Source organism: Natator depressus, chromosome 21 (genome assembly GCF_965152275.1).
Source record: "Natator depressus isolate rNatDep1 chromosome 21, rNatDep2.hap1, whole genome shotgun sequence".
Taxonomy (NCBI): domain Eukaryota; kingdom Metazoa; phylum Chordata; order Testudines; family Cheloniidae; genus Natator; species Natator depressus.
Window position 1 is genome coordinate 12,319,026 of NC_134254.1, and position 27,088 is coordinate 12,346,113.

A 27,088-nucleotide genomic window follows, 5' to 3' on the forward strand; every position below is an offset into this window, starting at 1 on the left:
CCTTTCTAATGTGATGGATGTGCCCTCTCTCCCCTGCTGCGGCAGTCCCCGAGCTGGGGCTGGGAAGGAGCGGGGGTTTCCCCCGCTGCAGCAGCCACTAAGCTGGGCTGGGAAGGAGGGAGGGTCTCTCCCTCTCTCCCTCACTGCAGCAGCTCCCAAGCTGGGGCTGGGGGGAAGGAGGGAGGTCTCTCCCTTGCTCCCCCGCTGCAACAGCCCGCGAGCTGGGGCTGGGAAGGAGGGGGGTCTCTCCCTGGCAGCCACAGCCCTGGAGCTGGGGAAAGTCGCCTCTTTCTCTGGCCACTGCAGCCCTGCACATCCCAAATTCCCTCCCCCGTTCTCACCCCACTGCCCCCTCCCACCTACCCCTTATTCCTCCCAAGGCCACCACCTCACCTTACATGTGCGTCTTCTCCAGGGTTCAGGCACCTAATCAGTGTAGCCACCCCTGCACGGCTCCACTAATTAGGTGGGTGGCCCTTCATTCTCTTGTGTCCGGCCACCCCGGCATATACCTTAGAGGGAACTCTCTGTGGACCACCTGAATGGAGCTCGCGGACCACTGGTGGTCTGCGGACCACAGTTTGAGAACCTCTGTTCTAGTGCAACAATCCATTACCCTGGAGGCTGTTCCATTTCTCGAAGTACCCTCCGTTGTTTTTTTTAATCAGAATTTTAGTAGCCATTTTTGTAGGGATCCTTTATTGACTACTGGTGTAGTACAATATGAGACGTAGGCAGGGGCAAAGCTAGATATTATAAACATGAAGACACTTAAAACTGATGACATACTTTATAAAGTGCAATCGGAAAAATGACTGTAAAAATGAGATTGAGGCATATTGTGTATTCTTTCTGAATTGAATCTGGATCAGATTTTCTCAGTTTACACATTCTGAGTGAAATTCGCCACTGTGCAGAGGCGCCTGCACCACTTAAACCCAATTGTGAGATCTCCTGCGATACATTCATAGGCCTTGCGCAGGCCCTCTGCACAAGAGTGAATGTCACCCTCCGAGAGGATTTTTCTGTCTGCTGGCTGCAAAACTCACTCTGAGATCTGAAAATCCAGCGGGGCTCTTTCTGCTTCTTGCATCAGTGGCAGCAGTGAGGAGCACAGGTCTGATCTCTGAGCGAAAGAAATAACATCTGCCCACTCATGTTGTAGGCCCAGACACACTGTGGGGATAGGCAATCAGAGAAATAGATTCGCTACGAATGAGACAGATTGCGACTCACGCCCTCATAACGGCGTTTGTTCTGCAACGCTGAAGGGGAATCTGTCGAGTCAGACCTGAGGAGCAGAGATGAAGGTTAAGAGAGGGCCATTTTTATGCTTTCAGGCTGTATATTTTAATCAAAGCACCGAGTTTCTTAATCATCTGCAACAACCTCTTTTCTTCTCCGGTGGCACTGGTACCTCCACCACCTCAGCTTTTAATCTGTCTTCCTGAGTTTTCAGTGACCTGGCAGGATAAACATGAAACAAATTAGCCAGGTAATTGCTCTGCTGTTTGGAATCTACATCATCATCTGTGGTGGAAAGCTCTAGTAAAGGGTAGGGCTGGGGTGTTCAAAGGGTCTGAAAAGAGTTGCATGCCTAACTCCCACAGCAATTCAATGGAATTTGGGCACCTATTCCTTTAGGCTCCATTGAAAATTCCAACCTCAATCAAGCCACAGTCAAAACAAACCTGCTTACGTCAGTCAACCCATAGGGGAGTTAAGCAACATCCTGAGGACTGGAGCCCAGGTTGCGAGCGGTCTCCAGGCAAAACGGTAAATATCTATCTGAAAAAAACCATAACGTACCTCACAACAATGTTGTAAGGATGAATTGGGTTATAAAACACCCTGGAAGTGCTAAGTATTGTATAAAAATTTGTCTTTATTTGGATATGGGCATTAAGTATGGTAAGCATTGTCAGTTTTGCGGTTCACTCGGTTGACAGTGTGTCTGATCTGTTAATTAGTTTTGTGTGGTTTAGCCATTACATCAGATATGAATAAAACAAAGAAAAAAAAAAAACAGCAGGTAGAATGATGCCTGGCTTGTTGCTTCCAGCTAGCTACCTACTGTCTGCACAGCACCCCAGGAGAAGGAGAAATAGTTAAGGTCCTTGGTGCCCTCAGGTTGTGTTATTCTGTGATTGGGAGAAGGGATTGGATTGGCAGCATCTGGAAGTCACATTGGATGTTTTTAGTGGGGGAACATAAAGTGTAAGTGGATCTGGGCCTGGTATGCCCTTTTCCATTCTTCCTTCCAACAATCTGTTCTAGGCACAAAAACATACTCCTGATGGTTTTTTTAACCCACTTTTACAGGGCTGAACGTTTGAGGTGCATCCTGACATTGCAGTGAAGAATCCATTTAGGGCCATTTATGTGGGAGACGAAACTTTATCAGAGGGTGGGCCAGGAGGGTGGAATGAACTCCCCTATGAACTAAATACCATCACAAGCCTCGCTACCTTCCACACCAAGTGCAAGGTGCACTTCTCTGAGTTTATCTTCTCCAACATAAACACAGATCAACATATATACTTAAGGAAAAAACAACTCCCCCTGCCAAAACAAGCCACGCCACTGCACGTGCTTCTCTGCTTGGGGAGAGGATGAGAGAACAAACAAGTGACTGATGTTAGTCACGTTGCTTAATACATGACTGGAAAGTGCTCTGATACTGCACAGTATAAGAACCTGTCTCAGCTAGAACAAGACTCTGATCTTTGCACCTTTGGCTGGATCCTCAGCTGTGGTAAACTGGTGTAGCTCCAGTTTGGACAGGCCCTGGATGGGCACATAGGAGCTGCGTACATTATCTATGGAGCACGGAGATATACAGAAAGAAAAGGAGTACTTGTGGCACCTTAGCGACTAACAGCTTTCAGCTGCAGGGGTCATGTCAGCATGCAAAGCTGAAGAAGAGCAGTGGAAATCGGGACCCAAGCCATTAATTCAGAACAGTGAACAATCCCACAGCACACTGCTCACCTGGCTAAGTCAATCATGGATTCGGAGACTTTGTGGCCTGACGCAGCACTGCATTCATAAAACAAGAGCTCACACTCCTGGAAGACACAAGAGGGCACACACAAATGCAGTCACTTCCAGAACTGTTTGGTAGGTTCAAGCCATAGATTGCATAGATTTAAAACAGGTCGAGCGCAAGTATTGTGATTTTTCCCAGATAATCCTCAAACAACAAAAGATGGGGGAGTTGGTGCATTTGGAGCAATGATATCATGGTTTGTGTAGGATTGGGAAAACAAAGCACGAGGGAGTAATTATGCGAGGAAAGGTGGTGATCTGTTGGAAATGCATAGCCCAGAGGGTGTCCTTGCTGCTAAGGCACAGAATTCATATGTGAATAAAATTGTGCGTTGTAATGATTAAGTTATAGGAATGTTGAGAATGAAATCCAGTGCTAGTCTTTAACAGCAAGGGAAATCCTGGCCTGCTGTAGACATACACAGAGGCAGCATTGCCTAGTGGATTGAACACAGAGTTGGCAGCTAGAATGTTCTCTTTCTGGCTCTGCTAGTGACTTGCCGTGTGTCCTTGGGGAAGTCACTTCATCTCTCTCTGTCCTGGGTTCCGTAAAATGGGGAGGACGATACTTGTCTGTCTAACAGACCATTACAAGAATCAGTGCTTGGACACACAAAGCATCTTTCAAAAGGGATGAGTCAGTAATTGCTTTATGCTTTTATTATTTACATAGTGCTGGAGAGGTGCCTGCATGTTACCGTACAGATAGGCCCAGATCCTCAATGCAGGAGCCTAACTCCCACTGAAATCATTGGGAAATACACACCTAAATACCTTTGAGGATCTGAGCCAGATTCCCTGCCTCAAAAACCTTACAGCCTGAGGCCCTGATCCTGTAACCTGTTCTGCTGGAGTTCAGTGCAGGAGGGCCAGGGAATAGCTTGCCGGATCACAGTCTAAGTTAAAACAAGGCCAGCAGGAGAAGACAAAAAACACAAGGAGCGGGCGGGTGCAAGAAAGCAAAATATGGTTCTGTGGTAATTTCCTGGCAATTAATGACCAGCCGATGAGTTCGGGGCTTTCTGCTTTGCCTCAGGTCGTCAACTCCCACGCCAGTCGTTAATGGAAGGAAATGCCTATCCTGTCAGTCATCATGGCTTAATTAAAGCCTTGGTTTTGCTTTATTCTTTTAAACCGCCTCCCAACTAAGGATGGTGAAAGAATTTAAACTGATGGCAAACTCCAATAGATCTGTGCACATACCTTAGCCAAGCGTCCACCCTCTTCAGTAGATACCTGTCTTTCTGCTGCACAGTCTGATTTGTTACCAAGTAGAAGGATGACAATTCCATCTCCTGCTCCTTCCTGTGAAGCAGGACAGGTGGGGTGAAATCCTGGCCCCAGTGAAGTCAGTGGGAGTTTTGCCATTGACCATAATGGGATCTGCAGTTTCTTCAAATCATAACCCTACACAGCTTCTGAACACATCAGGGCAAAGACTAGCCTAACCCTACTGACCGGCATGGATTTGGTCCATCGGGGTTTGGGTTTACATGATAGAGCCTCTCTTCCAGAAAGGCGTCTGGTCTTGGTTTGAAGCCACGGAGAGACGGAGAATCCGCCACTTCCCTTGGAAGTTTGTTGCAATAGTTTCAGCCGACCCCAGAGTAGGTTGAAAAATTAATTAAAAAATTTAATGAAAAAACTGCCTTTGTTTCCATTCCTCAGGGTTCAAAGCTGATCCATTTTCTTTAAAAAAAAAATATATTTTTTTTGCAGTTTTTTAAATAAAAAATCACTATGGAAATCATTTTCAGAATCCTTCAGTTCCCCCAAATCAAAACAAAAAAGACTTGACAGCCATTTTGACAATGTTTTCAGTAAACAACATCAGGAAAATATTGTGCAAAATATGGAAAAACGAACTTTTATTGCAAAATAAATAAATTAATGATAGAATAAATGCTATTAATTAACATAAGAACAGCCACACTGGGTCAGACCAAAGCTCCCAGTATCCTGTCTTAAACAGTGGCCAATGCCAGTGGCCAATTGAAAAAAAAAAAAAATCTGAAAAGCTTCCACCGGCTCCAATTATAGCCAGCGCATGGATGAGATGCAAAATCAAGGCTGTGACCCTTCATGGTTATTAAAGAACCCATGAGACTTTTCCCTACACAAGAATAAGGGTGTTAGTGATGTAGTTCTACAGGGAATTCTTAAAGCACCCATCTTGGCAGCCACTGCATCATCTCCATAAGAGATAAGGCCAGTTTGGCCCTCATATTTATGTAGGTGCCTGCAGCTGACTTCAGTGGGAACTGTGGGTGTGTGGTCAAGGGCAAAATTTGGCCCACATTGATGTAACAGTTTCGCTTAGTGGCCCAAGCTCTGTACTGAGACTCTAGAGACCTGGGTTCTATTCCAGGCTCTGGCCTGCTGGGTGACCTTTTCCCCTCTCTGTGCCTCAGTTTCCTCATCTGTAAAATGGGGATAATAATACTGACTTCCTATGTAAAGCACTTTGTCATCTGTGGATGAAAAGTGCTATATAAGAGCTAGTATTATTATGACACCAAAGAAAGACCCTGCCACCCTTCAGTTACTTGCTACTGCAAATCCCAAACCTCATGTGGCCAGATGCAGACTAATGTAAATCAGTGTGGCTCCACTGACTTAATGGAGTTACACCAATTTAAACCATCTGATACAGCTGCATACGATGACATTCACAAATGTTTCTTCCATCCACATTCCTAGCTTAGCATAAGACATAGGTCAAATTCATTCCTTATATCGTTCCAGTATGTTTGATGGGGATTACATCATGGGTGAATCTGTCTTGGTAATGATACTGAGGCCTGATAAACCTTCATGGCATTTTTCATCAAGTACATGGGTTGCTTATGTCTTTTTCAAAAAACGAATAGCTCCAGTACCAATGCCCTTGTTCCTCTCTTGACTATTTACTTGGACCAATATATTCATCCTAAACATGATTAATAAAATATAGGTGGCCCAATTCTGCCCTGTTTCTGTCCCCAAACGGCCTGGCTGAGTACAGTTGATGAGGTTTAGGTCAGGGCAGAATTTGGCCTTGTCTTCTAAAATGACTACGTATTTCTTTTTAAGAATATAGCATTTAAAGATCTCAGAGCCTCTTGCACTAATTAATTTAGCCTTACAACCCTCCCTCTCCCGTTGAACAGCTGGGAAACTGAGGCATTACCTTCAGTGGAGCCAGGATTTCACCCATTATACCTACCTGGATACAACTCAGCCAGTACCGCACATCCGCGAAGGAGTATTCTGAAGTGACATCATACATCAACACCACTCCGTCGGCTTTTCGGAAGAACTGCTTGGTGATGCTATGGTACCTGTCAGAAGGCACTTTTGCTTTTTACACTTATGTACATACTCTTTTTGCATCATTTTTAACAGCAATCCAGAGGGTTAAAAAAAAAACCCAAGTACATACAAAGCGTGTTTCAGGTAGGGGTTGTGCAAAACCATGGTAACAAAACTGAAAATTCAAATGTGCAAAAATATGCAAATATTCCCTTCTGCAAGGGTGTGAAGCAAAGACACCATTTTGCAAAGTTTGACAGACAAGTGAAACTGGGGGAGAATATGGGAGGGGGGCGGGGTTTGCAAAGCTTCCGCAGAGATAAATTTCAAAATTTATTACAGTTTTGCAGAGCCTTAACTGTGTGCGCAAGTGGATGTGTTTATAGATAGATAACAGGTGATTATAGGTATGTGTGTATGTGTATATGCATACACACAGAGTAAATAAACACACATTATATTGTGTGTATACCATATACACACACAGAGTAAATACTTATCCCATATATATACACACAGAATACATACACATATTATGTATGTGTCTATGTATATACATATATATACAGAGTAAATACACACACTTCTTGTTATGTGTATATGTTTACAAATACATATACCCACAAAGTAGATAAACACGATGCACACACATATGCATATGTAGTAAATACACACATATATTAGTGAATTTAGGGTAAAATCCTGGCCTATCTGAAATCGGTGGGAGTTTGCCTTGATTGAGTGGTACCTAGGTTTGGCCTTCAGCACTTATGAGAGGGGCCCTACTGACAGCCCTGGGGACTACAGGTCTCCCTAAATTCAGTCCTGCCCAAATGAGCTTGGATGTTTATTCTTCATCTCGACTTTATCCTTTCAAACGTCTTGTGTGAGCATATATTTATGTGGATTTCCAAAGACATGTATTTCCCTGTACACATTCTTTTTTGTATATACAGCACTGTGTCTTACCTTTCTTGACCAGCCGTGTCCCATAGGCGTAGAGCAAAGCACTTGTTGTCCACAAAAAGGTTTTTGACCCGATAATCCATTCCTAGGGCATACAGGACATTTGTAATGCAGTAGAATTCAACCATGAGATATGGACATGGGGCAGGAGTGATAGGGAGACACTCTATGGCCAGACTAGATGATCAAAATAGTCTCTTCTCAGTTTAAAATCCCAGAATAGTGGCTGGGTTTTAAAAAGGTCTGGTTAGTTTTATGATGACTAATAAGAGTAACAGTTGGGCATGTTCTGCTAACTGGTGCATGGACCAGGGAGAATTTCTGCTCCATTGCCCCCCGGTACACACAGTACAATGGGCCGGGTGCTGTATTTAATGTTTATCACCAATCCTGTAGTCCAGTCAACACAGCCAGCCCCTTGCTGCTGCAGCATCCCAGTGAATCATAGAATATCAGGGTTGGAATGGACCTTAGGAGGTCATCTAGTTCCACCCCCTGCTCAAAGCAGGACCAATCCCCAATTTTTGCTCCAGTTCCCTAAATGGCCCCCTCAAGGATTGAACTCACAACCCTGGGTTTAGCAGGCCAATGCTCAAACCCCTGAGCTATCCCTCCCCCCAATGGGAGCCCATGCACAGATCAGACTGTGGGATTGGGGTGTGAGACTGGTAACGTGCCCAAGCTCAAGGTATAGCTGTACAAATCCATCTTAAATATGTGGAGGTGTGTCTCTCACCTTCCTCTCAAGCATCAATGATTGGCCACTCCTGGAGGCAAGAGGCCTGACTTAATCCATCATTGGTTTGATTTGGCAGGGCAAGTCCTATGTCCTATGGGACTGTATTTATGCTTAATGGAAGCTGTGGGATTCTTACCTATAGTAGCAGTTAGGCTTGGGTTGAAGGAATCCTCATGTAACCGGTACAGAAACGATGTTTTGCCAACGTTTGAGTCCCCCACAAACAACACGTTATAAAGATGGTCTGGATCAGTGCAGGTCTCCGTGGTGCCTTTAGCAGTTCCGCCTGGCTGCTCTGGTGTCACATTACCTTGATACCCTTGGCCTCCCAGTTTGGGGATTGCATCCTCGTTCGCCTTCACGCTGCTCGCTTGCTTCTCCTCTTGTTGAAAAATATCCATGTCTCCTCTTGTCTCTTCTGCCCGGGTCGCCTCCGGTTTCTCAGTGCTTTGGGGCTGCGTCTTGGCCTGGGGCGTATCCCCCAGCTGGCTGGCTCTGAGAAGGGCTCCTCCTTGTTCATTTTCTACACCTTCCTTGTGCAGGGCTCCCACATGAGGGAGATAAGTTGGTGGTGTCTCCTGTTTTGGTGGCTCTCTCTGCTCAAATGTCTTCTTCTCCGGCGCTTTCATTTCTGGAGGCTTTTCCTTCAGCAGTGCCTGCTCAGAAACAGCAGGTGGCCACACATCTGCAAGGACCACATCTCTCTTCATTGGTACCCATTTCTGAATTTCATCTGGCGCCGCCTGCTCTGTAATGCCAGGCTGTGATACACTTGGCAGGAGAACACCTCCCTCTGGTGGGTTCTGCTTGGGAATGGTGGCTTGCCTTGCCGGCTCTGAAACAGCAGGGGGCTGCACCTCTGCATAAACAACCTCTTTCTTTGTTAGGTTTGGAGCCTCATTGTGCGTTGCTGGCTCAGAGGCCGGAGCCTGCTTCGCATCCTGTGCATGCGGTTCTGCTTGAGTTGGTCCCTGTTTAAGAGCCCCTCCTTGTGACGTAGCCTGATTGGTGGAAAGGACTGAAAGTGCCTCGGACAGGGCCTTAGATTCATTGTCATTTCTTGAGAGCACCTGATGCTCCAAATCTCTGACCTGCTTGATTCTTTGCTTCGAATCCCCACCTTGTCTGGCTGAGTGTAAAGAAGCATCCCCATGCAGTAGGTCATCTGTCCCTGGTACTTGTGGTTCAGACACGTTGTCCAGAGCTGCTATTGCATCGTTCAGTTCGCTGAGCAAAGAGCTTTGGCCCGAATATTCCTGCTGGAAGAACGCCTCTCCCTTTTTCATGAACTCTGTGAAGGGGTCTTCTTCTGTGGCGATCACTCTTGTCCTGTGTCCCAAATCAGAAGCAAATGAAATACCGTACGGCGCCTTGCACAATAATATACAATGGCACGTGCTACGTACAGGAGAGAGAAAATGAGACCATAATGGGACACGCAAACACACTACATTGCACCAAGCTCTACGGACTATCCCAGTGCTGTGAAATACAGCAGAGAGCAGGGATGCAGCGCTTGTATGGAACCCTTCTGCCAGGTGAAGCCAGCAGCAGCCAGGGCCGGGTTCAATATCTAGGGGTTCCTCTTCCATTGTAAATCTGCTGTTTTACCTTTGCATCAAGCCCTCATCATGTTTTACTGATAGGCTTCTTTATCAGTGGTTTGCGCCATTTACTCTTCTTTTAATCTCAGCCAGTGCACAAGGGACTAAACAATAATCCCTCAAGCCAGGTGCAATTGTTTTTATTGCTGCATTAGCATACATGATAAGTGAGTAAGATGCCTCTTACCCCCCAGCTTTACCCCCCACGCAGGGTGGGGGATGAACTCTGCAGTTGCACCTCTGAACTCTGGGTCTGCACTGACCAGGGGCAGCAACTGTGAGTGGGGTGCATAGACGGGTCGGGCATGTGAAGGGGACTTTTGGGTTGCTGGACTTAAGAACCTGAGTGGAAAAGGACACTGCCCAATCTACTTGAGGTGGGTCTTTACTCATGGTTTATGTTTATGAACCCTCTTTGCAGTGTTTTCCCAAATTAATGCCAAGTTACTTCCCTCCTTTTATTAAAAGTTTCTTTTCTACACTCAGACGGTGGCGAGATTTACAATGTACCGCTCCTAGGCCTGAGCCTTTTCACACCCCTGCTGTTTCTGCACTATGAGCCCTCTGCCACAGGGTGCTTCTGTCCACACTGGCGGCAGTTCTGATCCTGTGATGGGACGAGATCGGCTCACAGCACATGGCTGAGAAGACGGTGCAGAAAGGAAGAGGGATGTATTTGAAGAGTGGCTGTTGTTATGTAGAACATATGATATGAATTCAAGCTGATGAGAGGGGACAGCCCTGGAGAGTAAAGTGCTCTCTCCATGGGCAGGTAACAGCTAGGCAAGCGTCTTCCCCACACACTGGGTCCTGCCTCAGATGTGATCTGAAAGTCTGTTCAGACCTTAGCCTCTCTGCTGACACTGTCCCAAAGGCAGCTAATTAGTTTTGTGATGATGACTATGGTAATACCTAGCTCTTATATAGCAGTTTTCACCCACAGATCTCAAAGAGTTTTACAGAGGAGGTCAGTATCATTATCCCCCTTTTACAGATGTGGAAACTGAGGCATGTGGAGGTGAAATGACTTGCCCAAGGCCACCTAGTAAACCAGTGGCAGAGCCAGGAATAGAACCCAGGTCTCCTGAGTCCCAGTCCAGGGCTTTATCCACTAGGAAACACTGCCTCGATGCTGTAGAGACCTGTCCCCTAGGGTATGGACGGAGACCCACAAACTTCTTTTCTTGTGAGCTCCCAAGCAGTGGTCAGGTGGAAATGACTCTCATTCAAGAGAGAAGGGGATTCAAGTTACTCCAGCACTGGGAGAACCTTCCTAGGAGAGGATGGACCTCAGCTTAGCCACAGGATAAGTAAGCTACTTTTCTCTTGGCATGTGTCCCATAGGGAACGATACCACCCATGAACGTGACTGAGGAGTACTTACCTGCCTTCCTCGCTGTGCGGCTGAGATACCCTGCCCCTCATAGCACCCAGATGCCCTTGGGTCTCCTGGAGCTGAATGTGGATTTGCTGCAGCTGGTTCTCCAGGTCCTGGTTGTTTTCTTTCAGCCTCTGGTTCTCGCTGGTGGCAGCGTGCTGCTTGGTGCTGAGGCTGTGGAATTGGGTCTCGAGCTTGGAGGAGAGAAGAGGAGGCCAATTCAGGCACCCACAAAGGAGCCAGCAGGAGAGTGTTAGATTTGCCAGCTGGATACGTGGAAACCTGTAAATAATGAACTGAGCAATCCCTGGGGCCAAACTCCTCGCTGGTGTAAACTGGCGCTGCTCAAGGCACCTGTCTCCATTGCGGAAAATGCGCCAACTCCTGTTTCAAACAGGGCTTGAAGGCTGGGTCCCAAACGAATGACACAATGGAGAAGCAGCTCCACATTCTACCTTCTCCCAGGAGCTAGTGCTCTGCTTGGTTAGGGTTGGTGAGGCTGATTGTTATGGCCTGGGTTTTATTCACTAGTGTGGAATGTCCTAGCCGCCCGGTATTGTACCCCAACTCAGCAGGAGGGTAACGGTGCAACGGATGGGAAAATGTCCCCGGTGATTTGCACTGCAGACCTTGGCAGTGTATTCTGCATAGGTTCTGTGAGTGGAATTTCTACTGGCATCCATAGACCACATGCAAGACGATGCAACAGAGCTCTGCACTGCAAGGCCCGGTGCATTCAGCACCACACCAGGTACCTTCTGCCCAGGCATGTCTGGTACATTTAGAAGCACAACTCTGTGTCTTTGCCCAGGCATGCCTGGGATATTCAGCATCACAGCAGGTGCCTTTTGCTTGGATGTGCTGAGCATACCCAGAAGCACGACACCGTCTACCTGGTATGGTCTTCAGCGCAGCAAGTGCCTTGCAGCTGGATGTAGCTGGGACACTCGAGCAGCAAGCACAGGGTTAATATGTGTTCTTTTGGTATTCATATGCTTCTGTCAGAGACCAGCTCCAATAAAAGGGGCATGAGGAATAGGATTTGATTGGCTGAGTTAACAGGCCGGGGATCCGGTTGTGACACTTGTAGCCTGGGCCAATGAAGGCGGGCACAGGAGATGCTTTCGGTGGCGGGACTCAATAGGAGCACAATACTCAACGCTCAGCATGGTGCTGCTGGAGGGGCATCCCATGCAGTCCTTGCCCTCTCTGCTCTGTCTGCCACCCAAAACTGCAGTGATGTGTACATTCGCCCCTCTAGGAACTCAGCTGAGTCCTCTGCAGGCCACAGAGCATCTCACCTCACTTTGAACCACCAGCAAGCGCTGCACTTCCCCCTCCACGACGTCTAGTGCTCTCTGCACCTCCGTGGTGTGCAGGTGACTTCTGGCTTTACTCTGGAATCACAGAGGAGATGTTAATGCCAGTCTCTTTAAATGACCCGCCCACTCAAGGACAATTCCCTGATGCTACCGGGAGTAACAAATCCTCTCCTCACTAGGAGCTCACTATGCTGAGCAATCCTGATGGCCTTGTGCATTTCAGCAGGGCTGCTGCACAGCTACAAGGGGGGAATTTCACCCTTTATGTTCAGGGGCCACAGGCGTAGCTCAGAGGATCGGAGCCACAATCTGAAGCTGAAAGTTAAATATTGTTTCTGTGATGCCGACCCACAAAGGGGCATCGGCAGCGGGGATCAAACCTGGGATCTCTGGAGCTAAATGCATGCGCTTCTGCTACATGAGCTAAAAGACACCTCTTTCTAAGCCAAGGCTACTGCAGGCTCATCAATCTCTAGTGGGTCCAGCCACCATGAGAGGGGGACAGAGTGCCATTCCGAGCAAGCAGGGGTTACACTTCCTTACATCCCATAGGCAGCTTGGTGGCAACACTCCTTCATGGCAAACCTGGAGACCTGGACAGAGTGGGTCTAGTTGGCCATCTATCCACATGGCGGCCGAGGGATTTTGAACAATACTTTTAACACCAAGAATGACTAACGTGTGCGTCTAGCAGGGAGAGGTCAGACCACACAGCAGAAACGGGACTGGTGCGTGCTTCAGAGCTGGCTGAGAGACGGGTGATGGTGGAGCTGGGTCCCTGAAACCAAATCGTCGCTGAGCAGGGAAGGGGACGGGTGCTCTTGTGATGATGGCACATGACGGAGGTGCAGGAGATCTGAAGTCTGAGCTTGGGCAAGCCACTTGATCTCCCTGAGCCTCAGTTCCCCTCCAATAAAACGGACGTGATGTCACTTCCTTTCTCCCACTAGTCTATTGAGACTGAAAGCACTACAGGACTGGAACTGCTTTATTACGTGTGTACAGCACCTACTACAGTGTACAGCACCTACCCAGATCTCACCTGGGGACACTAGGCGCCGTTGGGATACTAATAAGAATCATTGGAAGCTTTGCCGGTGCATGTGCCATCTTTGTTAAGGGCAAATAGGATCCACAGACATATTATGACTAGAAGAGGTGAAGGAATTCTCCTCCCAGAGGGAATCCATTCACTCTAGAAATCCCAAACTCACGTTCCACCTCCCAAACTCAAGAAGACTCAAGAACTCTCGTAAAAATTACACACAGGGTAGGGACACAGAGAAAGATTTTTTTTGAGTGCCAATAAACAGAGTCTTCCCTCTTTCTTTAGTTTTAACCGGAGATTGCCTGTGGGCTGCATCAGAGCAGTATATATAATCCCTAGCTCCACCCCCTAATTACTGTAACAACACCCATGGGAGGGCCTCCTTTTATAAATAGGCTGCCCTGCATTTTGAATTCAGATACAGTCTCGGGTCAAAGAGCGGGAGGAAACAGGTATGTTTGCAAAGAAAGGCAGCAGGGTAAAAGCCAAAGTACAGATGGAGAAGAAAAGGCAAATGTGGGGTTAGTTCAAACCTATCAGAGTGAAGTGGTTGGTGAGTCTCTGCAGAGTCATTTAATTGGGCCCCTATTCTGAATCTGTCCAGAACTGGCAGGTATATGCTGGGGGGAAGTTTCCTGTTAAACAGGTTGGAGGGGGTTGCAGTGGGGGACATGGAGCAGCTCGCCTGCCCTGCCAAGACCTGGCAGGGGATGACTGCCCAAGAGGGAACTATGTAGTCCTGAGCCCAGTTACTCATGGTGGTGGGTGGATTTGATCTTGCTGAGCCTCTGGTTTGAGGTTTGATGTGTCTGTGAGCTCTAGCTCACCCTTGCGAATATTCAGGAAACGTGGGTGTGGCTATTTAACCACCGGGGAAGCCGATGACCCTCCCCTGCACCTGGCTGGCTCCTGTTTTTGGTCTTTCCTTTCTTAGGGAAGTTCTGGCTGTCCCCGACCCTCTGGTCAAACACCATGGAAAAGGCCAAATCCCAAAGCTGGCCACGTCCCAGCAGCGAATCCCCAGCTCCTCTGCAAAGTTCTTCCCAATCCACCTGCCAAACATGAGGCCAGAGAGGCAGTGCTCTGCTGATGGAACTGAGCCCCAGACGGGGAACACTCATGCCAAGGGAACACTCAACAGTTTGAGTTGAGAGGCCTCCCCTCAGCAGGACCCCCGAAGAGGGAATACCTCTTGTTAGGAGGGAACTATCACTCCCCCCTCCATTGCCACGCATGGGAGCTGGACGTGACCAGGCCTGTCCGGGTTGTGAACCCACCTCATGCTGAAGGCGCTGCTTCTCCCGGTTTATTTGCTGCTCCATTTCCTCACACAGCTGCTGCACCTCCCGGTTGTGATCAGTGACCCGTCTGGCACAGGGGAATGAGCAGGCAGCTTTAATATGGGTCTGTTTACACCAGGTCTAGTATTTGAATGGGAAGGTAGCGCTGGTGAAAGGGGACCGATCGTTAGCCCTGAAGACATCTCTTTCCTTACAGAACCAGCGCAACCTGGGCAGCTGCTGGGCAAGCTCCCTTGTCTCAACCCCGCTTCAACCCCAACCCAGCAGGGCCACTCTCAGAAGTAAGAGGACCTGATCTGTCTCCATTCAAGGGCCTGATCTGACACACATCTAACTCCATTGATTCCAATCGGGGCGGATCGGGCCCTCAATCCTTTGTCTCACTACTGCAGCTGCCAATGAGAGGACCCGCTGCAGAGGTGGTTTTGAAATGTGGACATCTGTTCACTAAGGCCATTTCACATAGGCCAACAAATGGCCCTTGGCAACATCTGATCTGGGCTGGGCTGGATTGGAAGTGGTAACATGGAGGCCAAAGGCGCCACAGCTGGTTATTAACCCCCTGGAGCCACATCCATTCTCCCAGAGCTGCGAATGCTGAAAGCAACTCCTCTTTCCTTTGGTTTCCCTTTCTCACAGCCCCTTTCTCTGCTCATCTCCCCTTCTGTAAGGCTGTTTGTGGAAACGGATCCCCCCACGCCAGCTCCACCATGCCACTTACTTGTTCAAGGTCAGCTCCAGTGTCACCTTTTCGCTCTGAGCTTCCTTGATCCGGTGCGTCATCTTGGCCAAAAACTCCTCCAAGTTCCCCAACAGGTGAGGCTCGTCTTGACGGAGCTTCACCCAGAGCCTCCAAATCTCTGACTGGCTGAGGAGAGAGAGAAAGAAACGTTGATCTCCCCTCATTTGGAGGTCAGGCTAGATGATAGAATGGTCCATTCAGGCCTGAAGTTCTAGGATGTTTCATGCTTAATAGCATTCAGATCCCATCGGGTCTTGCAAGCTAAGCAAAGTTGGGGCCTGATTTGACCTGTTGGCGATAGCTGGGAGAATCTTTGCCTTGGGTCTAGTTGCTGGTTAGATGTGGGGAAAGTTCCCCTGACAATACCTGTAATCCCATAAGAGAGAGCTAAAGAATGGCACAGCTGCCATGCAGAGACTTGGGCTCCTACCTATAGCGCAGTTAGACTCAGACTGAGACTTGGGAGCCACAAGTGGATCTTTAATGGCTCCCCTCCGGCTCTTTGCAGCACATGATAGTAAAGCCCTGGGTGATTTAATTATTAACCAACCTAAGTAATTAACCAGAGAGGATGCTCTTACTGTGTTATTGACCAGTGGTAGAATGCTTTGTCAGTCATTTTGCTGTGAGAATAACATATAGCTATATAAAAAAAGTAAATGAAACAATGAAGTCACACGACTGTGGCTCTTTTGGGTCATATTGATCACTAATTTGTCTCCTGAACCACTGTATCACTGCCATAGTGGCAGGTGGACAGATGGGTTGTAAAGACTGGAAAAGGTCTGTTAAAGGACTTTGCTGAAGGCTAGAGGAAAGGGTTTTAAAATAATTTAGGGGTTGTGGATAGGGGACATGGGCAAGGGTGAGAATTTGGCCTCGTCAGAAAGGGGATTTCTTCTCCACCAAAGTTTCCAACAAAAATTTTTTTTGCTCATTCAAAATTTTTCCTGCCATTTTCCAGCTTTTTGGATAAAATTGTTCATGCTGTTGAAAAGTTGGGCGATTGCCAGCAATCCAGAAATGTCTGTGTTGTTCAAAAAGGCAATTTTCATTGGACAAAATGTCTCAATGAAAAGTTTGTCCACAGCCATAGTGACAGTCCATTGGCAGCATGGACCTAGAACGGAATTGGGGTACTTTGCAGAACCTGCTAAGGAGTGGGGGGTACATGCCCTTCCACGAGGATTCAATCACAACACATGTAGTACACTGGCCAAGTGTATCTCTGTCCCCCTCTGGTGCTGAGCCATGTCAGAGATTTGAGTCTGCTACTGCCTCTGAGCTAATGGAATTGGTCCTTTAGCTCGAGCACTAGGAGGTCATGAAACTGGAGGTCCCAAGTTCAACCCCTGATGATGACCCTTCCCGGGAAAGACAAGCGGTAAGATTGTGTTTATGCTCAAGGCCTGATTCTCAGTTCCTCTGTTCCTATCTTTGGAGCAGGGATGGAGAGGGCAGGTGAAGGTGGCCTTAAGCCATTCCTGAACTCCCTAGATTCACGCACATGGTAGCCTATATGGGGACTTGAGCTTGGCCAGCGTATTACGTGTGGATTCCACTCTTCTCACAAGCTTTAACCATAATATCATCTAGCCCCATCCCAGCCCTGAACCCCCTGCTAGGTGCTAAATGAAGGTGTGGCTGGTGCCCTTACTCTTCAAAGATATTGTCTGCTCCCAGTTGGTCCATGAACGCTCTGAAGCATTTTCTTTCCTCGCTGTCTGCTTCCTCCAGGGAGTAGTCCGTGCGGGACATGTACACCCTCCTGGAAGCTGTCTTCCGCCTCCTGTGCTGCCTTGTTGTGGTCTGCAAGCTCAGGAACTGCTCTGCCAAAAGACGACCAAAACTACATCAATGGCCAGATGCGATACAACAGTGAAGCGCTGAGGCCAACATCTGTCCATGTGGGTGCTCAAAGCTAGACACCTAAATCTACCTTTAGATGCCTACGTAAGGTGGTTTTCTGGGACTCTGAGCACATGCGGTTCCCTTTGGTTTCTGCATGCACAGCACCTCTGAAAATCACGGGGGAGGGATAGCTCAGTAGTTTGAACATTGGCCTGCTAAACCCAGGGTTGTGAGTTCAATCCTTGAGGGGGCCACTTAGGGATCTGGGGCAAAAAAAAAAAATGGGGATTGGTCCTGCTTTGAGCAGGGGGTTGGACTAGATGACCTCCTGAGGTCCCTTCCAACCCTGATATTCTACGATTCAGCCCTCCTGAGTCAGAAGCCCAGGGTGTCATTTCAGAAGCTGGTGGAGAAGCAAATTGTCAGACTAGGACATCAGTCTCGCCTTCCCCATGTGAAAGAAGGGAGCAGCTGAGTGAACATTCGCCAGCCTCTCAGCACAGTCACGCTTGGATTGGATTGATGGATGGATGGATTTAGAATGGAAGAAAATGGTGCATTTTGGGAAGACATTCTGAACAGGGACCTAGGGCAGCAGGCGGACAATGCAAGGGGGTTTGGGCCGGTGAGCCATGCTGGGCAGTTCAGATACTTGGGCAGCAGGTGGCCAACCCCCGAGGTTTGGGTAGGTGTGCCATGCTGGGCATTCGAGGCACATAGGCAATGCGTGGCAGTCCAGGCACCTGGAGCAGAAGGAGGACTATGTTGTGTACCTGGGGCAGCCTGTGGGCCATGTCAGGCACATGGGGTGGATAAGGGCTAAGTGAGGGGAAAAGCCTGTTGCTCTTATGAAAGAGACAGCAAGCCAGTCTGACGTGTTTGGCAAATATTCTCTGTGCACTAATAAAATCATTGCAGCAAAGCATTGCCCTGCTATGGTAAGTGAACCTAAAATCTTCACTAGCCTTTTAAGGCTTTGAAGCACAGGACAGAGCGCTGCGTCTTTGCACATGCTCTGAAATCACTGCCCTAGCGTCCATCCATGCCCCTTAAACTGGGAGTAGCACCAAGCCTTCTACCGTGATCGCTGTTGTTTGTACCGCTGTAGTATTAATTCTTTGATGAGTTCCCGTGTCCCATCAGTGAAAGGAAGTAAAGTAGCACCTACCGAGCCCTGTGGTGAATTCCTCCGTAGTTAAATATCCGTTCCTGTCGGTATCGAGACCATCAAAGACCAGCTCCAGCTCCTCTGCGCTGCATGGGAAATCCTCTTTCTTCAGTTTCTAAGACCAGTGCAAACGTCTGATTAGATAGCGATGTGATTGACCTCGTGAAGGAGCTCAGGTGTAGGGACCTGTTTTCCCATCGTGGAGGCACTGTGCTTAAAGCAACAAGGTGTGATCGCGGCTTTAGAAATCTGGTCTGTTGTATTGCTTGGGCCTGATTCCACTTCCTCACTTGTTTTATACCATTAATTTCAAGAGAGGCAGCTTGATCCAGTGCAGAGGACACTGGCCTGCGTCTCAGGGGGCCTGACTTGAATTCCTGGCTCCACCACTGATATACAGAGTCATTTCACCTCGCTGTGCCTCTGTTCTCCCCTTCTCCACTGAGACTGGAAGCTCCTTGGGCTTCCAGTCTAGACAGACACTGTAAGTGTGACGTATCGTGACCAAAGCTGAACAATAAGGAGGGGTTACATTTTGCCCTTCCCTAGCACTGCCCATCCAAGGGTCTCCCGTATTAGTTCGCTCTCCTAGTGACCTGTTTTAGACCTGTTTTACAGTGGGGGAAACTGAGGCATGAAGTGATGTGACTTGCCAAAACTGTGAGTCCATGGCAGCCCCCTGGTCTAACCACAAGCCAACACGGCCTCCTTTGCTCAATATTTTTTAGCTCAGACTTTACTTGGGTGATTTGCTGAACATGGCCTGACCCTGAGAGGTGTTAGTTGCCCTCAACTTGTACTGAGGGGAGCAGAACACCTTAGAGAACCAGACATTATATGATGAATAGTTTCATATATCTGTACCTGCAACACAATAATAATGATTAATGATTACATAGCACGTGTCAACCTTAGATTTCAAAGTGCTTTATGGAGGCAGGAAAGTTGCATTCTCCCCGTTTCACAGATGGAGAAACTGAGGCATGGAGCAACGTGATTTTCCCACCACAGCTCAGTGGCAGACCCAGAAACAGGACTGAGTCCCATTCCCACACGCTGTCCATCAGGGCAGTCCTGCTCTCAGTTATACCTCGTTGGCTTCTATCGGCTTTTCACTGATGCCCAAATTTGGCCCAGTGAGGTCATTGCATAAACCCGCAATTTACCTGCATGTCGGCGCGTGTGATAAAACCTTTCTGGTCCTTGTCACATTCCTGGAAGAAATCCTGAATCTTTTCCATTATTTCGGGTGGGAACGGCTCCTCCTCCAGGATTGGGGATGTCTTTGCATCACCAAACACGTCTCGCAGCTGCTTTCGTCGGCTTGAGCCCAGCTTCCTGGGCCTCCTCTGCTCCTCCATGGCTCTTTCAGTATGTGGCTCAGCCCTTTGAAGAGAGAAATCAGAGGGCACCGTGCTCCCCTTCATCTTCTCAAGATCTCTTAGCAACAGGCTTTTAATTAGATTAGCTCAGAGGGTCATAGAACTCTTACACTGAGCTGGGGATCAAGCCTGTTTTGCTATTGATGGGAAGAAAAGGGGAATGGACTACATCTGAATGAGAATAGCCTAATGGGGACTGAATGGCTGAGGGTTGGCAGTGGGACAGTCTCTGATTGCCCAGTGCAGACCTGGTCCTGATCAGTAGGGAGTAGAAGCTGTCGTCGTGTGATTGTGGCCCCTGTGTGAGAGGCTAGGTCTAGACCCCTATGGCTTCTTCACTGCAGCTGGCAAACCTAGGCCTAAGGGACTTGTTCAGTCACACAGGACATTCAAGGCAGAACCGGGAATTGGACACAGATCTCCTGACTCCCAGGCTCAATGGTTTACTTCCAAGACCATCCTACCACTCTGCCAACACAGACAGGTTCATCTGCACAGCAGGAAAGAACCCACGGCAGCTAGTCTCAGAGCCCAGGTCAACTGACTTGGACTTGTGGAGTTTGCACTGTGGGGCAAAGTATAGCAGTGTAGATGTTCCCACTGGGGCTGGAGCTGGGCACTGAAACCCAGTGAAGGGAAAAGTCTCAGAGCTCAGGTTCAAGCCCAAGCCAGAATAACTACACTGCTGTTTTTAGACCGGTAGCGCAAGCCCGAGTCAGCTGACCTGGGCTCTGAAACTTGCTGCTGTGGTGTGGGTTTTTTTTTTTTGCAGTGTAGATGTATCCAGAAGGTCCCTGATTTTGTCCCATTGCCCAAGGCCCTGCTTCGGCCTCTCTCTTTGAACACTGTGAATCTTAGGGCTTGTCTACACTTACTGGGGGATCGACGCATGGCGATCGATGAAGACCCGCTAAATCGACCGCCGATGACTCTCCCATCAACTCCTGTACTCCACCAGATCAAGAAGAGTAAGGGGAGTCGACAGGAGAATGTCTCCTGTCAACTTTGCGTAGTGTGGCCCCCGCGGTAAGTAGATCTAAGCTACGTCGACTTGAGTTACGCTATTCACTAACTCCAATTGCATAGCTTAGATCGACTTTTCCCTGTAGTGTAGACAAGGCCTTAGTGGTGTACAAATGAACAGCTTAGGACGGGCCAGCTTTGCTGAGGTTCGTGAACTGTTAGGTGACCTTGGTCTGAATTCTGAGTGAAACTGGCTCTCGTGAGGGCTTCAGAATGAAATGAACGCAGCATTGACTCCATGGGAGTTCAAACCCCCCGACTCAGGCCACCAAAAATCAAGAAATTGGCTTAAAAAATTAGAATTTAAATATATAAATTTGATAATCTTGGGAGAGGTTTAAGGCGCACTCATGTCATGTTTCCAAGCTTGTCACAGCTGCCATCAGGGCTAAAAACTTACTTTAAAAAAATGAAAGCTGAGAGTCCTACAAAAAGTGGAAACTCGGTCAAATTACAAAGGATGAATATAAACAAATAATACAAGAATGTAGGGACAAAATTAGAAAAGCCAAGGCACAAAATGAGATCAAACTAGCTAGGGACATAAAAGGAAACAAGAAAACATTCTACAAACACATTAGAAGCAAGAGGAAGACCAAGGACAGGGGAGGCTGTTACTCAATGAGGGGGGAAAGACAATAACAGAAAATGTGGAAATGGCAGAGCTGCTTAATGACTTCTTTTTGTTTTGGTTTTCACCAAGAAGGTTGGTGGCGATTAGATGTCTAACATAGTGAATGCCAGTGAAAATGAGGTTAGATCAGAGTCTAGAATAGGGAAAGAACACGTCAAAAATTACTTAGACATGTTAGATGTCTTCAAATCACCAGGGCCTGTTGAAATGCACCCTAGAATACCCAAAGAGCTGACTGAGGAGATATCTGAGCCATTAGCGACTATCTTTGAAAAGTCATGGAAGATGGGAGACATTCCAGAAGACTGGAAAAGGGCAAATATAGTGCCCATCTGTAAAAAGGGAAATAAGGACAACCTGGGGAATTACAGACCAGTCAGTTTAACTTCTGCACCCGGGAAGATAATGGAGCAAATAATTAAGCAATCAATTTGCAAACACCTAGAAGATAATAAGGTGATAAATAACAGTCAGCATGGATTTGTCAAGAACAAATTGTGTCAAACCAACCTGATAGCTTTCCTTGACAGGATAACAAGCCTTGTGCATAGGGGGAGTGGTAGATGTGGTATATCTCGACTTTAGTAAAGCTTTTGATACTGTCTTGCATGACCTTCTCATAAACAAACTAGGGAAATACAACCTAGATGGAGCTACTATAAAGTGGGTGCATAACTGGTTGGAAAATCGTTCCCAGAGAGTAGTTATCAGTGGTTCACAGTCATGCTGGAAGGGCATAACGAGTGGGGTCCCACAGGGATTGGTTCTGGGTCCGGTTCTGTTCAATATCTTTATCAATGATTTAGATAATGGCATAGAGAGTACATGTATAAAGTTTGCAGATAATACCAAGCTGGGAGGGTTGCAAGTGCTTTGGAGGATAGGATTAAAATTCAAAATGATCTGGAGAAACTGGAGAAATGGTCTGAAGTAAACAGGATGAAATTCAATATGGACAAATGCAAAGTACTCCACTTAGGAAGGAACAATCAGTTGCACACATACAAAATGGGAACTGACTGCCTAGGAAGGGGTACTGCGGAAAGGGATCTGGGGATCATAGTGGATCACAAGCTAAATATGAGTCAATGATGTAACGCTGTTGCAAAAAAAGCAAACATCGTTCTGGGATGTATTAGCAGGAGTATTGTAAGCAAGACATGAGAAGTAATTCTTCCACTCTGCTCCATGCTGATTAGGCCTCAACTGGGATATTGTGTCCAGTTCTGGGCACCACATTTCAGGAAAGATGTGGACAAATTGGAGAAAGTCCAGAGATAAGCAACAAAAATTATTAAAGGTCTAGAAAACATGACCTATTGAAGATTGAAAAAATTGGGTTTGTTTAGTCTGGAGAAGAGAAGATTGAGAGGGGACATGATAACAGTTTTCAAGTACATAAAAGGTTGTTACAAGGAGGAGGGAGAAAAATTGTTGTTCTTAACCTCTGAGGATAGGACAAGAAGCAATGGGCTGAAATTGCAGCCAGGGCGGTTTAGGTTGGACATTAGGAAAAACTTCCTAACTGTCAGAGTGGTTAAGCACTGGAATAAATTGCCTAGGGAGGTTGTGGAATCTCCATCACTGGGGATTTTTAAGAGCAGGTTGGACAAACACCTGTCAGGGATGGTCTAGATAATATTTAGTCCTGCCTTGAGTGCAGGGTCTGGACTAGATGACTTCTTGAGGTCCCTTCCAGTTCTATGATTCTATGATTCTCACATAATAATCACAGGAGTCCTGGAGCAGGGCAGTAAGAAAAACACCAAGTATCACAAGAGTTGTGATAGATTCACAAGAGTAGGCAACGCTGGGAGAGTCCACATGGTGGCTTCAGCTCCCCAACTGAGTCAAAAGCTGGCAGTTTGGGCGAAGTTTTATCTTGAGTTTGTTAGGTTGATTAGAAACTGAAAGTCAAAATAAAACCAAGAGGCTGATCTCATGGTGTCGTCATTAACTATGCTCATTGTTACCGCCCCTGAATATGTGCTAGATAAGGCAGGAAAGTTACAATGGAAGGTTCGTGCCTAAAGAGCTGACAGTTTAGCTTTAGACTGACTTAAGGAGAGGGGATAGCGAAGATGAGGGTTACAGCAGTAAAACCATGTGGATTCTGAGGGCCTGATTCTCAACTGGTCCATTCCCACCCTTGGGGAAGGGATGACGAGGATGGGGCAAAGGTGGTTTTAAATCCTGTTTGTGCTCCCTGTAATCTTTGGCCATGCAGGGGCCTTCCCAACCCCTACTATAAATTACAGCAATCTCAGGGCTGCTCTAGTGTATGCTCTGCCTCCGATGGGCCCTGGGAAGCAGAAAATAGGCACAGTGCTGTGTACACCCGCCACACCCCCTGCGGCAGGACCTGGATGCACAGTTGGCGCAGAGCCCTTTATGCCATCTCTGCACCAGCCAGGGAAATCCTCTTTACAGCGGCTATTCTCAGGGGTTCAAACCCAAGTGGGGCCTTAGTGTAAATGAAACCCAAGCCCTTTGGTTAAGCCTCTGCCCAGTTTGATGGTGTTGTTAATTTGCTCATTTTCATAGAATCATAGAATATCAGGGTTGGAAGGGACCCCAGAAGGTCATCTAGTCCAACCCCCTGCTCGAAGCAGGACCAATTCCCAGTTAAATCATCCCAGCCAGGGCTTTGTCAAGCCTGACCTTAAAAACCTCTAAGGAAGGAGATTCTACCACCTCCCTAGGTAACGCATTCCAGTGTTTCACCACCCTCTTAGTGAAAAAGTTTTTCCTAATATCCAATCTAAACCTCCCCCATTGCAACTTGAGACCATTACTCCTCGTTCTGTCATCTGCTACCACTGAGAACAGTCTAGAGCCATCCTCTTTGGAACCCCCTTTCAGGTAGTTGAAAGCAGCTATCAAATCCCCCCTCATTCTTCTCTTCTGCAGACTAAACAATCCCAGCTCCCTCAGCCTCTCCTCATAAGTCATGTGCTCTAGACCCCTAATCATTTTTGTTGCCCTTCGCTGGACTCTCTCCAATTTATCCACATCCTTCTTGTAGTGTGGGGCCCAAAACTGGACACAGTACTCCAGATGAGGCCTCACCAGTGTCGAATAGAGGGGAACGATCACATCCCTCGATCTGCTGGCTATGCCCCTACTTATACATCCCAAAATGCCATTGGCCTTCTTGGCAACAAGGGCACACTGTTGACTCATATCCAGCTTCTCGTCCACTGTCACCCCTAGGTCCTTTTCCGCAGAACTGCTGCCTAGCCATTCGGTCCCTAGTCTGTAGCGGTGCATTGGATTCTTCCATCCTAAGTGCAGGACCCTGCACTTATCCTTATTGAACCTCATCAGATTTCTTTTGGCCCAATTTTGTATATATCCTTCTTCTTCTTTAATCCCTCCTACGGGCTTCACGGTTCTGAGCCTTCCCGAAACAGGAGCTACTGCTCTGAAATTTAGGAGAGGTTCTACAGGAGGTATGGCTTCCCCCTAAATTCTGAGGGAGCATCTTTTGGGGCCCCCATCCTGCAAAGACTTACATGCTGAACTTTGTGTGTGTGCATCAGTGTTGGCAGAACTGTGGCTCTGAATCTCCAGATCCCTCTGCTCAGAGTCCCTCTGTCTTAGGGCCTGCTGTAGCCCCATTACCTTAGTATCTGAGCTCCTCACAATCTTTGATATACTGATCCTCACAATGTCTCTGTATGGTAGGGCAGTGCTGTTCTCTAGCTGTAAAACAGGGATAAAGATACTGACCTCCGTTGCAAAGTGCTTGGAGATCTGCTGATGAAAAGCTCTAGATAAGAGCTCAAGATAATAATTATCCCCACTTTACAGATGGGGAACTGATGGTGCGTCCACACTGCAGAAAAATACCCCACAGCAGCGAGTCTCAGAGCCGGGGTCAACTGACTCGGGCTTGTGCTACAGGCTAAAAGAATAGCAGCATAGACATTCCTGCTCAGGCTGGAGCCTGGGCTCTGAAACCTGGCAAGAGGGGTGGGTCTCAAAGCCCGGGCTCCGGGCTGAGTGGGAATGTTGGCGCTGCTATTTTTAGCCTCATCACACAAGCTCAACTCAGCTGAACTGAACTCTAAGACTCGCTGGCACAGGGTTTTTCTTGCAGTGTAGATGTACCCTGAGGCACACACAGACTATGGTTTCAATGGGAGTTAGGCACCTAAATACCTCTGACAATCTCAGCATAAGTGACTTGCCCAGGGTCACATAGGCTGTGTGTGGCAGGGAAGAGAATTGAGCTCCTGAATACAAGCTAGCACCCTACCCCACGAGCCACCCTTCCTCTCATTATACATCGCCTGAAGCTGTCCCCAGAGGCTGCTCTTCTCTGTTCATTCTAAACAAATTATATTTGCATGGGAACTAAAGGAGTTAACCGTTTCACACTAAGAGGGGGAGGTTAGGAGGGATGGGGGAGTGATGGTGAGATAGCACGTTAACTTCATCACGTGTGTTTTGTAACGGTTAGACAGAGATGCTGATAAGCATCCAGACTTCATAGGAAATGAGTTACCAGGCTAGAAGACTCAGTACAAACTAAAATAAAGATCGCCCAAACAGGAACTTTTAGTCCAATTTTTCCAGGCTTCCCTCTAAAAATATATCGACATAAAAGGGTTTCGATCTGCAAACCAGCACTGCTATTTAGGGACTGGCCCAGTCCACAGAGTTTGGCTCCTAACTTCGGGTGGTTTGTGATGTGAATCTGTCCTCTGGCCAGAACTAAATGAAACAGAAGCTTCTATGGCAGATCTGGTCATGTGGCTTTAATGACACTTAGCAAATAGGCCCATTGTGTGGGCTTTATGGACAACTTATTGTCACACCACCACAGTGAGGTAGGTGGGAAAGGTTGTGTTATCCCTGCTTTATAGATGGAGAAACTGAGGCACAGAATGGGGAAGAGTTTGCATTTAAAAATGCCTAAGGGGGTTAGATGCCTGAGTGAAGGAGAGGAAATTAGGTGTCTAGTTCCCTTAGAAGCCCCACCTAAAGTGAGTGGGCCCAAGGTCACACATCAGGTGAATGACAGAGCCAGTATTAGAACTGGAGACCCTCCCAAACTCATGTTTGTTTCTCCAGAGCATGCTGCCTCCTCGGTCTGGTTTTACTGAGCTGTCCTGCACCGATACCTATCCAAGGGAGAAAGGGGAGACAAGCAGAAAGGCAGGCTACCCTGACAGCAAAGAGCACTCGTGAGGGATCCTATTCAGCTAAAGAGCAGAGTGGGTCTGGGATCTCTCTGGTTGTTACCTGGGTTTTTCAAGTAGCAAGACGTGCACTAACTCAGCCGCAGCAGTTAGATGACGGATTGCATTTGAGACACTTGCATGAGCCTGTTAATATCAAGATCAAAACATTTCCACTAGGGCCCTGATTTTTGGAAGTGTTTGGCACCCCTGAAAATCCAGCCTTGATTAAATCAAATTGGGAGCCAAATTAGACAAACTTTTTTTTAAGCAACATGGAAACTATTTCTTTGTGAGGAAGAGTAGATCAGTTCAGGGTTTTGCAGCAGATTTTGGGGCTAAATCTGGCTCAGGAATAAAAAAGCAACCAAGCAGTAAAATGCACTTACCTTTCAGCAGTGCCTC

At 47.5% G+C, this 27,088-nt stretch overlaps 1 protein-coding gene across 1 annotated transcript; it reads right to left on the bottom strand.

Annotated features, from left to right (window-relative positions):
• Positions 1-1,318: 1,318 nt before the first annotated feature.
• On the bottom strand, positions 1,319-27,088 carry RAB44 (RAB44, member RAS oncogene family). Its single transcript, XM_074936077.1, has 14 exons — positions 27,073-27,088; positions 19,625-19,844; positions 18,459-18,573; positions 17,097-17,268; positions 15,419-15,565; positions 14,674-14,764; positions 12,328-12,423; positions 11,033-11,220; positions 8,181-9,373; positions 7,309-7,390; positions 6,254-6,368; positions 4,252-4,353; positions 2,992-3,068; positions 1,319-1,463 (listed from the first exon to the last, which is right to left on the bottom strand). Exons 2-14 carry the CDS (start codon positions 19,817-19,819, stop codon positions 1,376-1,378), a joined length of 2,661 nt encoding a protein of 886 aa, XP_074792178.1. The 5' UTR covers positions 19,820-19,844; positions 27,073-27,088; the 3' UTR covers positions 1,319-1,375.

Excerpts from the sequence above, each read along its gene's own strand:
- RAB44 (XM_074936077.1), bottom strand. The coding sequence starts at position 19,819 with ATGGAGGAGCAGAGGAGGCCCAGGAAGCTGGGCTCAAGCCGACGAAAG. Across the intron at positions 14,765-15,418 it reads CTGGAGCTGACCTTGAACAA|ACGGGTCACTGATCACAACC; the intron begins GTAAGTGGCATG and ends CCCCTGTGCCAG. Across the intron at positions 7,391-8,180 it reads AAGCCTAACTGCTACTATAG|GAATGGATTATCGGGTCAAA; the intron begins GTAAGAATCCCA and ends TGTATGCCCTAG.